Source organism: Hyposmocoma kahamanoa, unplaced genomic scaffold, assembly GCF_003589595.1.
Source record: "Hyposmocoma kahamanoa isolate Upper Pololo Valley unplaced genomic scaffold, ASM358959v1 93, whole genome shotgun sequence".
Classification (NCBI taxonomy): domain Eukaryota; kingdom Metazoa; phylum Arthropoda; class Insecta; order Lepidoptera; family Cosmopterigidae; genus Hyposmocoma; species Hyposmocoma kahamanoa.
In genome coordinates this window covers 22,180,758-22,196,098 of record NW_020654810.1, presented here as the reverse complement: position 1 = coordinate 22,196,098, position 15,341 = coordinate 22,180,758, and the positions used below count along the sequence as shown (strand labels likewise).

At 41.8% G+C, this 15,341-nt stretch overlaps 1 protein-coding gene across 1 annotated transcript in view; it reads right to left on the bottom strand.

Annotated features, from left to right (window-relative positions):
• Positions 1–4,379: 4,379 nt before the first annotated feature.
• LOC113237353 (23 kDa integral membrane protein-like) overlaps positions 4,380–15,341 on the bottom strand; it is a 61,914-nt gene continuing 50,952 nt past the window's right edge. The window contains exons 3-5 of the mRNA XM_026473773.1: positions 9,225–9,407; positions 8,620–8,850; positions 4,380–4,715 (exon numbers count right to left, since the gene is read on the bottom strand). Coding sequence (XP_026329558.1) covers positions 4,641–4,715; positions 8,620–8,850; positions 9,225–9,407 — 489 coding nt within the window. The 3' untranslated portion in view covers positions 4,380–4,640. The remainder of the gene's footprint in view (positions 4,716–8,619; positions 8,851–9,224; positions 9,408–15,341) is intronic.

Sequence of the window (15,341 nt, the reverse complement as noted above, 5' to 3'; positions counted from 1 at the left end):
TGCGTTTTATTTTTCTTGACATAAATGAATTTCAAACACTTGTTACATTTTTAACTTTGTAAATTTAAATAAATTCAGCATGACTTTCGAAATGTCAATTTTGAAAACAAAATGTGACTACCGCTTGGAACATAACGTTGCGAGAGAATAGAAGCACTCAGTATATTTTAACAACCATTCATTATCATCTAAATCATCAGTCCATTATACATTTGTTTAATGGTTTTTTAAAGTAGAAAGCAAACGAGCGGACGAGCCACCTGATGGAAGGTGGTCATCTTCGCCCATGGACGACAACAACATCAGAGGAGCTGCCTATGCGTTGACAAGCTTTTTGAAAAACTTCAGAAGGGAGACCATTCCACATCTTGCAGGATCGAACGTATTGCCCGTGCGTGCGTTTTACAATGCCACGCATCGAGGTTGTTGGAATGGGTTTTACAATATTGCCGGGAGGTGCGACGGTGGAGGCGTGACGGTGGCACAATTCTTAAAGGTCTTCACTCCCCATTATAGAGGTGCTTTTGTGAGTAATAAATAAATAAAATTGTATTTGGGCCTTACTACGCCACACTGGCCTCATTTGTGTTGAGGTCTTTACATGCTTACACTGGTAGACTTCGACATACAGGTTTCCAGTAGCGAGAGGTATTTTTTATATAAATAATAGATTCACCAATCTGATATTACATTATCATAATATAACCTGTGATGGTACGCGTTCGTCTAAAAAAGGGTATTCACACAAGCTTGGAATAGTCCTAAATTGTACTGTTGGGGAAACACAGGCCTGGGTCAATTCAGAACCTTGCGATAACTCAGTTGTCGACCGATTCGATTTCATATCGTACGATTTCTTTTCATTTTTATTCACAACACCCGAATCGAACGTCAAACTGTCGTATTCGAAGCCTAACGGAAATGACGTCACACCCGTGCGATTACTCGAACTTCTCGACCGGCAAAGGCTATAAACGTTATTCAGAAGACAGTTATCGAATGAAAGGGGCCGAAAGTCTTATTGTTTACAAAGCATGTATGTAATCTCTTATTATTTTAAATACAGTCCGGATTTTATTAAATTTTATAAATTTATTTTAATGCAAGGCTAAGGCATTCCTATAGACCTTTAAAATCTGAAAAATGTATATAAAAGGATTTTTATTTTTCATATAATCTATTTCACCTATTGACTCCATAAACGCTGTTGGATAACGATATCGTATCCGAATCCGAATTGAACCTTTATCTCAAATGTTCTGAACAGCTCGGAAAGCGCCCTTCGATTCGAGAACTATATCCAATAGAACTATTCTGTTAAAATGTCGAAGTGTTCTGAATCGGGGTCCTGGTAATATACTCCAGTCCGTAAGCATTAGGAAGGACGAAGTAAAGCACTTTATGCCAATGAATGGTATTTCAACGACATAAGAATGGAGAGTTCATTTAGCTATAGGAGAAACGGCTCACTCACCTCAGGGGAACTAATTTGAAAAGATACTGCGAACACATGCTGAAATGTGTCCGATAAATAACCAACAAGCAGAATTTCCTGCGGTGATCGAGATTTTGGTGCTTCGACGAGCTAATAATTATTTTTGCTTTTCGCTTCACCGAGGTGTTATTACTAAACTTTCACTTACAATCCTCGTTATGGTGACTCTTCACATGGCAACAATCACCATGTGTAGACAGCATGTGTGACAAAGTATTTGCCTCGTTTACCTATTCGACAAGTACAGCAAGCACCAAATTCATATTGCCGTGCGCTGCTGGTCGGTTTCTCAATGCACATCAGAGGAGGCAAATATGCAAGTAAACCGTCCACACTATGGGCATATTCATTATTCTGACTCCTTATTTAGCTCCATGTATAAACGGTCATATTTGTCAGTGGCTGTGTGTTTATCTGTACATAAAATATTTTTTCAAGTACATTAAACGCCCAATAGCACTAGTGAAATGCCGCCACTATTTAAATATTAAAGAAAAAGGATCTAATAAACAAAGAAACCTTTCAACACCGATATTTTATTAAAGAAAAATCTATAACAACATTTAGAACACTATTTTAATATTACTAAGAGGATAAGAGGAAATAGAATACCTGATTTTTTAAATTTAAGGAATGAAAATTTTAAACTTGAAATGGAACGCAATATATTATCTAAGCAATGAAGTCCATAAAAGGAAAATATTATTTTAACAAAATCACGTCATTATTCGAATTTAAGAAAATTTTGTAAGTTTTTGAAAGATACGCCGATAATTATGATGTCAGTTACAATACTATGTAGTCATTGAATAATAAGTTTAGTTTATGCCACTTCTAAATAATAACATTGATTAAATATCTTGTATTCATACCGAATATAGGGATTCAGAGGTAATCTGTTATTACAATTAGTGACTAGTAAATGCCATCTTAATTCTAAAGAAAATTGCTTAAAATACTTATTTATATAAACAAATAAAATAACATGAAAATTGTAGTACCTATGCGTACTTTTTTGAAGACATAATTCTTAAATTTTATGGATCACTTTGTATTCCAAAGTTGCAGTGTGTTTTTTAACCTTTTTCTAGTCATGGACCCCTCTCAAAATTTCAAAGAGCCCACGAACCCTTTCCGAAAATATGACGTAGAAAAAAGGCACGTGGTTTCCATTGACGCGCGTCTGTTTCAGTCCAATAACTGACGATCTCAAAGGGAGCAAAAATTCAAAGAAGACACGCGCACAGAACCTACTTACTCTTAACATATTGTGTACAAATTTTTATATTAATGCATTATGTTAGGTACGCTCACTATGGACCCCCGGCGTTCATTACACGGACCTCTTAGCGATCCATAGACCACACGTTAATAAAGAAACCCTGACCTATATTGCCATAAAATTTTATTTTCCATTCCAAAGTAAGTCTCGCGTTAGAGATAGAAAAAACAAAAGAAAAACCTGACAGTGAAAATTTTAACCGTTTAGATTTCTATCTTACATTTGTAAATCACACAACAAAAATCTGATTATCTTTATTTCTGTACACTTAAAACCCTTAAATGTGATAACTCAGTTTTCGATTTTAATTATTTTCTAGCAACACTAATACTAAACAGAATTCTAAATATTAATTTTTAATAATACACACAAACGTAGTAGCTTTGGTTACTTTAAACTAATAATAATTCGATGATTCTGATCATCTTCTATGTTGACTAAAAACCTTCTCAATGAAAAATATATAAAAATATTAACGAAAACAAAGTAAAGCTTTTTTACTAATCATTTGAAAAGTAAATTCAACAGCACCAACTCAAATTCAGTGCATTACACGCGACGATTTTTTAATCTTGAAAATAAACAATACTCAAAGAAGTTTTATTAAGGTTATCCTACAAAAATTCTAAAACGTGGTCGCTTATTATAACATGCATTCAATAATCAAATCCCACACGTTTACATACTAATGAATTTTTTTACCTCTCTCTCTATTTTTAGAGTTCTACAAGTAATAATATACTATCGACATCATATTAGCATAAAAGTAGAAGGCTTTTCCTACATCAGTGAAATAAATAAAGATTTTAAAACACGAGAGAGTGTAATCACCATCTATTTAAAACAAGAAGACACTTTTTAGTGCCATTTACTTTAAGATACGTTGACATTTCTTAGTATTTTTGACTTTAGGAGATGACGTGTTTAGGGCTGAAATTCATAAAACAAACTTTGTCTTCGACTAAGTATAATTATAACTTTTATAGCGAGCCAAATAATTTAAGATTAAGGTAAGGAAGATCGCCATTTTGACTTTGTCGAACTAAACCTCGTTTTTTAAATCTCAGTCAGTGTCCTTCACTTTAGGAGATGGTGACATTCCTTAGTTTCCGTTACGAGATGATGACGTTTCTTTGTGACAAATCTGTTTCGATAATGTTACTACAGCTATTTGACAATTAACTTAAAAGTAGATCACAAACAATACAAGCATCCACAAAACACACTACATTAAGAAAATAAATACTTAATTAAAGGTACGTGCACTTACACTATAGCAAACTATTTACTTACATCTAAAGTACGGTGTTCACATCAATGGGCTATAATGACACTTACGAAGCTTATTATACTATTGAGTATTAATTATTATAAACATTGTTAATTGGAAATAGTTTTGTGAAAATGACACCTAAAGATTTTTTCGTTGCTTTTGATAGTTCTAAAATTTACATATAAAATGAAAACGTTTGCTGGGTTACCTATCCGAAATGACATTTGCCAGAAATAACGTTTGGTCGAAATTTCATAACCTCGAAAGTAATTTTGAGAGGAAAATATTTTTTCTTTTAAACCTAACCGAACATAATCGTGTCTTTGCGATAAACATTCAACATATCCTGAAAGAACAACTGTTTCGTTATAATTCGATTTTCGGTGTAATGAAAATTCGAATAAACGATATTTCGGAAAAAAATTTTCAAGTTCGTTAAGTCTTCTCGTTTTTAAAGATACCATTAAAATCTCTAGGTGATTTTCTTGATTTCACATTACAATCACGTCTTATAGCGTATTCAGGACCACGGTCAATTTAGTCCATCGATTTAAACCCTTGAATACTAATTGAGTCTGGATCTAGACTATTTAAGCGGAGTCCCGACTCTTGCCTTCGGTTTTTATAGCATGGGCCAGCCACAAGGCGAGAATGATTCCTGCAATCTGTAAAAAAAGATGATCAGGTTACAAGCAAGAATCGATGTAACTAAACCAATTTTTCATAGAAGGTACAAACTATAACCTGAATTTATACTCTTGCTACTTGTACCTAGTAGTCTATCGGTTAAAATAAGCTAACAGTTACCATTTTAGAGATTTATCTATACCTTACATTTATACACTCATGGACTTATTGATAGGTACGCAAAAAAGGTTGAATATGACCACAACGTTCATATTTTACGAACTACTAGCAACATGTACCAGAGAACGTTTACTCGAAATCAAAAGACGATAAAAATAATTCTTTTTTTCATATTGAACGTTCTGGTGGCCAGTATGAACGTTGTTCACAAAATTCAATATTTTTTACCTATATATCTTAGAAGCATTTTGGCGAATCTTTGGTTAAGGTTAGCTGGAAGAGAATGCTATCCACAAGCAGCGGGATGAACAAGGCGTGCGCCTGGTGTTTAGAGACACGCCCTGTCCATAGCAGTTGCGGTGTCACTTAGAGTTTCAAATCGCAAAGATCTGAGGAACACTTCTATTACGTCCATCGCCCTGAGACATAAGTTGACAAGTCTCATATGCCTGTAGCTTCACCAGCAAAACCGGAAAGCAGTAATGCTCACATAAGCTCTGGCGGCAGAAATAGGCAATGCGGCAGAACTTCCTTGGACGACCTCTTTCACAAGGAACTCTGACAGAACGGACAGAACTGACCACGATTTCTTTCATTATTCAGACATTTGTACATCGTAACTATTTCACAAATGGAGGCTTTCAAACTTAAAGGAAAGTAATTATTTACATTGTTTGATTCAGAATTCTTATGATCTATATATACGTTCATTAGTGCTGACAAGAACGATATTTCCAGACATTAATATTTCCTATTACACAGCAAAAACAACCTTTCATTCGCTCAAATAGTTTGTAAAGCAAGTTTAGTGTAGGCCAATCCCCACAAGTCCTTTCTAGACGTAATAAATCACACTTGCATGTCACAACACACCGAATAGCGTGAAAACAATATCGATTGTTCAAAAGGCCAGTACCACGATATGGCAAATAAATAGATTCTAGAAATATCTAGTGAAATTCTATATATTGTTAGACTTTTACTTTCTATAACAGAGAATTTGTTTATTTCTACGATTAATATAAACGACGTGGTCAGGGATGACAATCAAAGCGAATTAAATATATTAAATACAACTTTTTTATTTCGGATCTGATTCTCGTTTTTTTCAAACTAAACAACGTTTCGGACTCTTTAGTCAAAGTCAAGTAATCTTTATTTCATAGGTAAGCAAATTGAACTTGAAATCCTCATACTGATTAAACTCAACTGCTCATTCGTAGACAGATGTCCCTGAAAAGAATGAGCAAGAAACTCTAGGGGTTGAACTTTGTGAATATACATTTCAATACATTTATCATTACAATATTTTATTTAAACATCTTAGACCGAGAATACCTGAAAGAGCTAAACGGGTCACTAACACGGATTTTTGTCATCCAAGTACGCAGAAGTTGCATAATAACCTTTAGTATAAAGTTTTTGTTTTACAATAGTTTTAAACTTCGTAAATGGCAAATTGTGAATATCAATCGGAATCTTATTATAGAAGCATACGACTGTCAAGAACAGCTAGTTTATTTTTATTCCTCGTATTAATATTATGTCTGTCACTATTTTTCATAAAAAAAATTATATTTTTCTTAACATAATTAACATTTTCTTAGATGTACTGTGACGTTAGTATAAGAATGTTCATCTCTTTAAATTTATCTCTCATTTAAAGGGCACAAGCTGACTGAGATGAAAAGTCATAAACCAGTTACAAACCACCCTTTTCTGAATCTATAGTCACAGAAGTTTAAATATCTTACTTTTTTATTTATCAAAGAACATTTCAATTTACTTCTACTTTTTAGATTCGAAAAAAACGTGGTTTGTTTTAGTTTTCTTTATTTATTATTATTTATTTTAGTAGTTTATTTAGTACGGCAATCGCAATTGAATAGTAGTAGAGCTTCTTGTGAAAGAAGTGGTCCAGAGAAGTACTGCCACCGTAACTATTTCTGCCGTCAAGCAGTAATGTGAGCATTACTGCGTTCCGGTTTTGACTTGCTAACTTATGCCTCCCCTCAGATCTTTGCCATTTAAAGCTTTATATATACTACAATAATTTAAAAAATCACGATAACCTAAGAACTCTGATAAATATGTCAAAATGATTTTATATGTAAACATCTAGCTGAATATGATATAGAAAGATATATATTTAAACAGATTTTAGAGGTGTTTAATTCAGATATGTATAAAAGAACAAATTATCAACTTGCTTAACCTCGTAAAAAGTAGGGATCTCACAGCTCCAAAGTCACAAAGTTGAGAATTTGGTATTTGGAAAACGAGGAGAAAATGTTGACGTGTTGGAATTAATTGAAATAGAAGCTGATTTTTGTAACGAAATTGTACATGGCGTAATAAATTTTATATTAATTTGTGTATCATTGATCACCTGTATCGTACAAACTAGATATGTATTATACTACAGCCACGAGAATTCCCGAGACTGCTTACGAATTTTCCTCAAGACACGCGACCTGTTATTTTGACTCGTGTCTATACTTCGTTTTTTCAGGATTACAAAAAAACGAAAACAAAATAGCAGTGATCATACATTTTCTTCAGTCAACAAATCACAGTAAAGGAAACCTTCTTGAAAATTGAAGACAAATAATATGATTATTATGTAATTAGTTTATAAAAAGTTTCCGTTTAATGTTTGTAACCTCTGTTTTTGAAATAAATTAAGTACGTAAATGTAGTAATGTTTTCATTTGGTCTTTAGTGAATACTCCGAGTAAAAGAAACGCAATAATTACGTTTGAGAATTTCGATTTACGGCATTTATTAAATTACTTTGCCTACAAATTAACAGAATGAAACGGCGCCTTATGAAAGACCCGAAATTTCTGTTTGTAGTTTGTACATTACACAATTGACATAAAGTTCATTAGCTTTGGTTACAAAAACTCGCATCCATTCCCTTCCGCGACGATGTAAACTGAGCCTTAAGTTCATACCGGATTCTCAGAAAAACTTTGTGTAAATTTATTCAGGTGGAAAAATATTCCACTATTCTAGATTCTAATACGAGCACGAACTTTCTATCTCATCAGTTAATCTTTATAGCCCGGGTCAGTTGAAAATTGGAACGAGGGAAGGTCAAAGTTAGCTTATAATTACCAGGCTCAAATTAGAGTCATAACCAAGCTTTACTGCTATAGCATATTTATAAAACGTGTTAACATCGCAAAACTACGACGCTTGCATGCGAACCTTTAGAGCTTAGTAATATTTTGTTCATTGCGCGTTTAGGATGTCACCAAACTTGTTAACGTGGAATCGTTTTGATGTGATCGTGTTTAACCACACTTATCGCATTAAGCCGATTCTTTCTAAACCAGGATTCGCCGTCATCAGCGCATGCTGATGTAAACGCGATCGGAAATTCGCAGGAAGCAGATTCGTAGCCGTATTGTGTCGCGCCGCGTTCGTTTGAACCGATGCGAAACTCACAACGTCTTATTCGCTCGTACGTCCATGGCCATAAAGCTTTTTCTGACCGGCTTAATGCGATTTAACGTTAATAAATGTGGTGACTCCCTTAGAAAATTTATTCTATGCAACTAGATTCGAACCAGTCTGTTGTCTGACAGTGGCTATCGCTTTTAGCAACAGACCTATAGATCGAGTAAGCAGATCTTACAAATTTCTCAATCATGAAGAAAATAATTATTGCAATTACTCAATTTTTAATCATCGTGACCATCAGCTCTGATATACCCATTTTGTTGCTTTTTTGAAATGAGAAATGTATCAACTGACCTCCAAGAAGCAAAACAGGATGCCGCAAACAATAACCGTCAACCCAGCGCTGTGGACGGTCATGAGGATCTTATCCTCGCATCCCTCAGTGTAATATGTCGCCTGGCTGATGCAGTTAGCGCGAGCAGTGTTCTGGACATCCGAGGTCTGAGGGCAGCAGCTGAAGGATGGGTTCAGGCGAGGTTCAGAGGATCCATAGTTGTCCGGGCCAGTAACTCCACAGCATTGGAGCTGAAACAGTTTGTGAGGTGAACTCAATTGGTTTAACTAATTAACTAATTTGTGGAATTATATATCGCGAACAATCTGTTGATTTCCAATTTCAAATTACGGTTCTGGAATTGATATAAACCAAATCCGTTTCCGTTTTCCTTCAAAATTATGGATGTTTTATTATACATACCACGGAATTGACTGAAATGTTTTCTGACACCAATTTCTATTACCTACAACAACTTACATTTGCTCGTAGAATCTTGAAAACATTATCAAAACAAGCCTAAATTCTTGAACACGTCTACCTATTGAAATCTACTGATAGGATATGTTGGACAAAGCCTTTTCAATCAAGGTTGAGCAATTTTTGCTTTAAACATGTTACTTACAGTGCTCTGAATGCGGTCCCAGAATTCAACATATGTGGAATCCTCTTCCTTCGTGGACTTGTTCTTGATGAAGGAGGCACGCAGCTGGGTCTTCATCGAGCCTTCGATCTGTGGACGTAGTGCTGCTGCAGCTATACCCACCGACAGCTCCAGAAGGATGATCACGATCAGACAGCCGGCAAACTGTGGAAGTAATCATCATTGTTGGTCAACATTTGTCCTTAATCCCGATCGTGACCTACAGACTTTGAATCATATTCCATAAACAGTAGTACCTTGTAGCACAAGGTCATCCACTTATCCGTATTTTCCTTAATAATTCCGCTAGAAATGAATATAAGACAATTTAATTTAAATTTATCAGATATTAAACAAATAGCGTGTATTGGAAGATACCTACACGCATTGAGAGGATAGCGAAGAAGAAAAAGAAGAAGAAATGAGGGAGAAAAGGAAATCTAAAGATGAAAGTAACTGCCGCCGTGGCCGAACGGTTACCATGCAGAGAGACTGCCACGCAGAGAGAGGTCCCGGGTTCGATTCCCGGGCCGGGAGAAACATTTGTATGGCCTACATTTATTTCCCTCGTGAGTTTGGGTGTCATTTGTGGTTGTCTATGTGTGTGTCCATGGCACCCGCGACACAGGTTTTCCCTAGTGCGGGGCTATGTTGAGTATGTGCGTTTGAATGTGTGCGTGTATATAACTATATTACTGTATTAGAAAGACTGTTTCAAAGTGACAGGGCAATAATGGACGCGGTAGGTTTTGGATATTTAAAGTCTACCGCGCGAGACAGTAAAGATTGAATTATGATGTTAACTTTAATAAAATACCAATAATGACCCTAGCGGATATTGTTCGTCTCACAATTTAGTACGTTAGGTTAGGTTAGGTTAGGTTTCCCAACAAGAGGGAGGTCTACTGGTGGACGCACGAGCTCGCGCTTCTGCGATCCGCCAGCAACGCCGCGCGGAGGGCGCACAAGCGGTGTCGCAGAAGGCGTCACACGCCCCAGGAGGAGGAAATCCACCACGCCGCCTATAGGGCGGCGCAAGAGGAGCTCCGAGTCGGCATAAGCCGGGCCCAAGATCTGGCCCGGCAGGGGTTCCTAGCCACGTTGGATGGGGACCCCTGGGGGCGCCCGTACAAGATGGTGCGCAACAAGTTGCAGCACCGGGCGCCCCCCGCCGAGACGATGGAGACGGAGCTCCTCAATCAAGTGGTGGCTGGCCTGTTCCCGGAGGGGGATGAGAGTTTCTCTCCTTCCTCCATGACTCCGCCGATTGCGGAGCCGGAACAGGTCGATACAGTTCCTCCAGTCACACAGGAGGAACTAAAGGCGGCAGCGGACCGGCTCAGAGCCACAAGAAAGGCCCCCGGTCCGGACGGTGTGCCAGGGAAAGTCCTGGCACTTGCGTTGGAACACCTGGGAGAACGCGTATTGAAGCTCTTCGATGCCAGCTTGGCGTCGGGGAGCTTCCCCCAGGTGTGGAAGGAGGGCCGCCTTTGCCTCCTCCTGAAGGAAGGGCGTCCGGTCGAGTCCCCATCAGCGTATCGGCCCATCGTGCTGCTCGATGAGGCGGGTAAGCTTTTCGAGCGAGTGCTCGCTGCCCGCATCATCGAGCACCTCGACAGTGTGGGCCCCGATGTGTCGTCGCACCAGTTCGGATTTCGGGCTGGGCGTTCGACCATCGATGCGATAGCGGAGCTAAGGGGACAGGTGAGGAGGGCCAAGGCGGAACGGGGGATTGTTGTGGCGGTCTCGTTGGACATCGCCAACGCGTTCAACAGTATCCCGTTCTCCGTCATCGAGGAGGCCCTAAAGTTCCACCGCCTGCCTCAATATCTGAGGCAGGTGGTGTCGAGCTACCTCACCGGGAGGAAGATCTCCTTCTTTGACCGGAACGGGGAGATGAGGGAGCGGAGCATGTGCCGCGGGGTTCCACAGGGCTCGGTTCTGGGCCCGCTATTGTGGAACCTCGGATACGACTACGTGCTCCGAGGATCTCTCCCCGTTGGACTGGGTGTCATCTGCTACGCAGATGACACTCTAGTCTACGCCCGGGGGCGGGATTGGGGGGAAGCGTCGCGACTGGCCACGGAGGGAAGCGCCCTAGTGGTCAGCCGCATTGGGGAGCTGGGGCTCACGGTCGCCTTCGACAAAACAGAGGTCATAGCATTCTATGGCCTCCGTCGAGGGCCTCCGCCCGGCTCCTGGGTGGAGGTGGGAGGAAGGAGGGTCGGGGTGAGCCCTCATATAAAGTATCTTGGGCTCACCCTGGACAGCCGGTGGAACTTCAAAGAGCACTTCCACCGGCTGTCGCCGCGACTCGTGTCCGCCGCGGCGGCGCTTGGGCGCCTTATGCCAAACGTGGGGGGACCCAGCTCCCTATGTCGTCGGCTTTATGCTGGCGTCATACGGAGCATGGCCCTCTACGGGGCGCCCATCTGGGCGGAGGCCCTCACCACCAGACTGCGGCCGCTTCTGCGCAGACCGCAGAAGCTAATGGCGGTGAGGGCGATTCGGGCGTACCGGACGGTTTCCGGAGCGGCGGCATGCGCCCTGGCTGGATCCGCACCCTGGGAGCTCGAGGCGTCCGTCCTCGAGCAGACCTACAGGTGCCGTGCGGAAGCCAGGGCACGTGGAGAGCGCCCCACACTAGAGGAGCTAGTGGGGGTTCGGCGTGCCGCCAAGACCGCCGTCCAGGCGGGGTGGGAGGAGGCACTCCGATCGGCCAGATACGGGGAGCGCACCGTCCAGGCGCTGCTCCCTGTACTGGCCGATTGGAGAAAGAGGAGGCACGGGTCCCTCACCTACCGTCTTGTTCAGGTACTCACCGGACACGGCTGTTTCGGTGACTACCTGCACAAGATCGCACGGAGGGAGGTGACCCCGGAGTGTCACGAGTGCGGCGCTGCTACAGACTCGGCGAGGCACATCTTGGAGGTGTGCCCGACCTGGAGCCAGCAGCGCCGGGATCTCGTAGAGGTGGTGGGACGAGACCTCTCACTGCCCAGCATAGTTAGAGCCATGCTGGGAAGCGAGAGGTCATGGCAGGCGATGGTCTCCTTCTGCGAGGACGTGATGTCGCAGAAGGAGACAGCCGAACGGGTCCGCGAAGACAGCGCCCTTTCGGACCCCATTCGGCGTCGGCGGAGAGGACGCACGCGACGGCTCTTTGCCGACCGCCTGCGTCCCATCAGCGGAGGCCAGCAGGGTGCGGGGTTGGGAGACCCTGCCCCTGCATTGCACAGGCCTCCGCCGCCGGTAGATGCCCCAAATGTTCCGGGGCATCTCCGTGTAGGTCGCCCCCCATGATTAAGGGGGCGATGGTGTAGGGGTCCGCCCAAAGGCGGACCAGCACCACCGGAGTCGCGGTAGCATCTGAAAGGGACCCCGCGGCTCCGGCGCCAGGTGCGCGCAGGAACATCGTGAGGTTTTTAGTGGGTATGCTCTTGGGGATCGACATAGTCCCCAGGAGAGAGTCCCACATATCCCCGCCGTCTCCCAGCGGCGGGGAATGCGTAACGCATTTTCCTCACGATAAAAAAAAAAAAAAAAAAAAAGGTTAGGTTAGGTTAGGTGAGCCACCCCCCCGAAGGGGTTCCCGCCTTGTCGTGGCGGGTGGCTCTTGTAGCCGTGGTCGATTTCATCCCACGGTGAAGCTAAGAGGAACTCACAGGGCCGGCCGATGATGCTAGGCTGGCCCGAGGAGGAGGGCGTTCCGCGCGGGGTTCGTTTGGCCAGCGGGAGACCGCGCGGATTCGCGAGGAGGAGGGTCGCGGGGGGAGAGACGTGTCGGTGTGTCGTTGCCGCTCGTCCTGTCCTCCGCGACCCTGGCGGGGCTGCACCGCTTTCAATGATGCAGTGGCGGCGGGGCCGCGGGGGAAGAGACGTGTCGGTGTGTCGTTGCCGCTCGTCCTGTCCTCCGCGGCCGAATGTGGGCGATTGGCCCGTGGTGGGCGCTCCAAGGGACTCTCTTCGGAGAGTCCGCGCGGAAGCGCGTTAGGTGTTGCGGCGGAGCCTGTCATCAGATCCGCCGCGGGGGCTGGGGGAGCAGCCACTGAACTTCACAGTTGAGTGGATGCTGTCCTGGCCCCCCATGGCCCCTGGGTAGCGGACTCGGGGGAGTTCGTTGCCCAGCATAAAGGGGCCCGGGATGGAAGGCTCGTCTGGTGTTCGGCGAGCCTCACATTCGGAGTCGGGGGACCGATGTGTCTCCCTTCTCGAGGAGGGGCTGCGCAGGGCGCGGCCAGCCGCTGGTGGGGGCGCGGACGAGTGCAACAGCGTACCCGTACCCCCACCTACAGCGGAGAGGAGGAACACTCCGGGGGTTTAGTGCGGTCGGGCTGCTCCCCTTCAGGGTTCAGCCCAGTCCCACATAACCCCGGCTCTGCCCCCGCGGGGCCGGGGTATCTGTAAGCAGATTCCCCCGGATTAACAAAAAAAAAAAAAAGGTTAGGTTAGCCACTGTTCGACGAACTGGCAAAATTCTTTTTGGGAATTCGTCAGTTACGTATACTTCAAATATCCAGTTAAGAAATTAAGTTCGAATAGTTTGAGGTCATCATCAATCCATTGTACCTCCTACTATCGAGCACGTGTCTCCTAAAAAAAAAGAGGAGATTTAACATGTTTCCAATGGTTCCAAACCTACTACGATATGCAGGCTTCATCACGATATTATCGATATTACAATCTCTGTAAGAAGCATCATCTTCTACCAATTGAAATGTGTTGTGATATTAACCTAATCTTTTCAATAAAAACAGCATCAGACTCAATTGGCTGTCCGAAATTATTATCCCATATTTCCGTCTAAATCTTTGAGAAACAATTCACTTTTGGTTCTACCCCATACCCCTATTTTAACATTCTATGTACTTCTTGTGATCTGGATCTTTTCAATATGAGTGTGATTTCGGCGAGGAGAGCACTGAGTGGGCATTTCTTTGACTCATAGTAAAGCTTGCAACTGCGGTTGTATGTTTATGTTTTATACGATACCTAGGTTAGTTAAATTGTGCATCCACTATATTTCTATTTGTGAGGATCTGTAATTGGCTATCAGTTGTTGTTATTTAAGTTAGTTTTAAGCTCAACAGCGTCTCCCTTTAAGATTAATAAATAAATATTTTCCTTCACCATTAATTAGAGTTGCTACAATACACTTAGAATCGTTAGTAACTTGGAAACTAAAGTCATTCATAGATTCGAACCGTCGAGTTTGATGTACTTACTATGTTGAAATACATTGACTTATTATTCTTCCTAATACTTCCTTGACATGGTGATTATGATTAAAGGTAACTAACCCAGTTTGTTGACCTACAAAAATATAACTACATGCCCTGAGATTGGGGCTGCGGTTGAATTATAGAGAAAAGTCACGGACGGACAATAGGTGGCATATAAAGAACCAGTAAGCTTGTAATTAAGCGTCAAGCGCGTCAATACTCGCGCGCATCGATTATGGACTAGTGCTGTGTAAACACTTCGAAGTTTCATTGTCGATATTTTAATCGGGATAATATTTTGAATGTGTTGATTGAAATGAGATTGAGAAGGTAAACGTGATCTTTCTAATTGCTATGTAATTGTTATGTTCAGTTTTAGATTTAAGATATAGAAACTCCATGACTACTGTTGGGTCATTTCAAATGGCGTAAATTTTTTCGAAAAAATTCCCGAAATTACAGCCGCGCACATGACACTTAGTCTAATTGTGTTAAATATTTTATGTTTGCTTAGTTGATGTGTATGATGTTATTTTTATTCCTTTTTTTTTCAGTTATTTTTATTTTAATTTTTTGTTTTAATGTAGCTTCATCTTTTTTTTTGTCTTCATTTTATTACTGTGTATATTTTTGTTGTGGCGTAGTAGTAATAAACGACTTCTATTCTATTCTAAAATTTTGGAAAATATAATTTCGAATGCTGATAGCATGGAAGACTGTACCACGTCAGTCAATCGTGACCATGGGACCTGTAAAGGGTCCGAAACGTCGGTTTGTTTGAAAAAACAAATATACGCGATTTAAATCCGGAAAAACAGTTTCATTTCCTATGTGTAACAATCGCGAAAACCTAAGAACTCATCAAATTTGGTTCGGT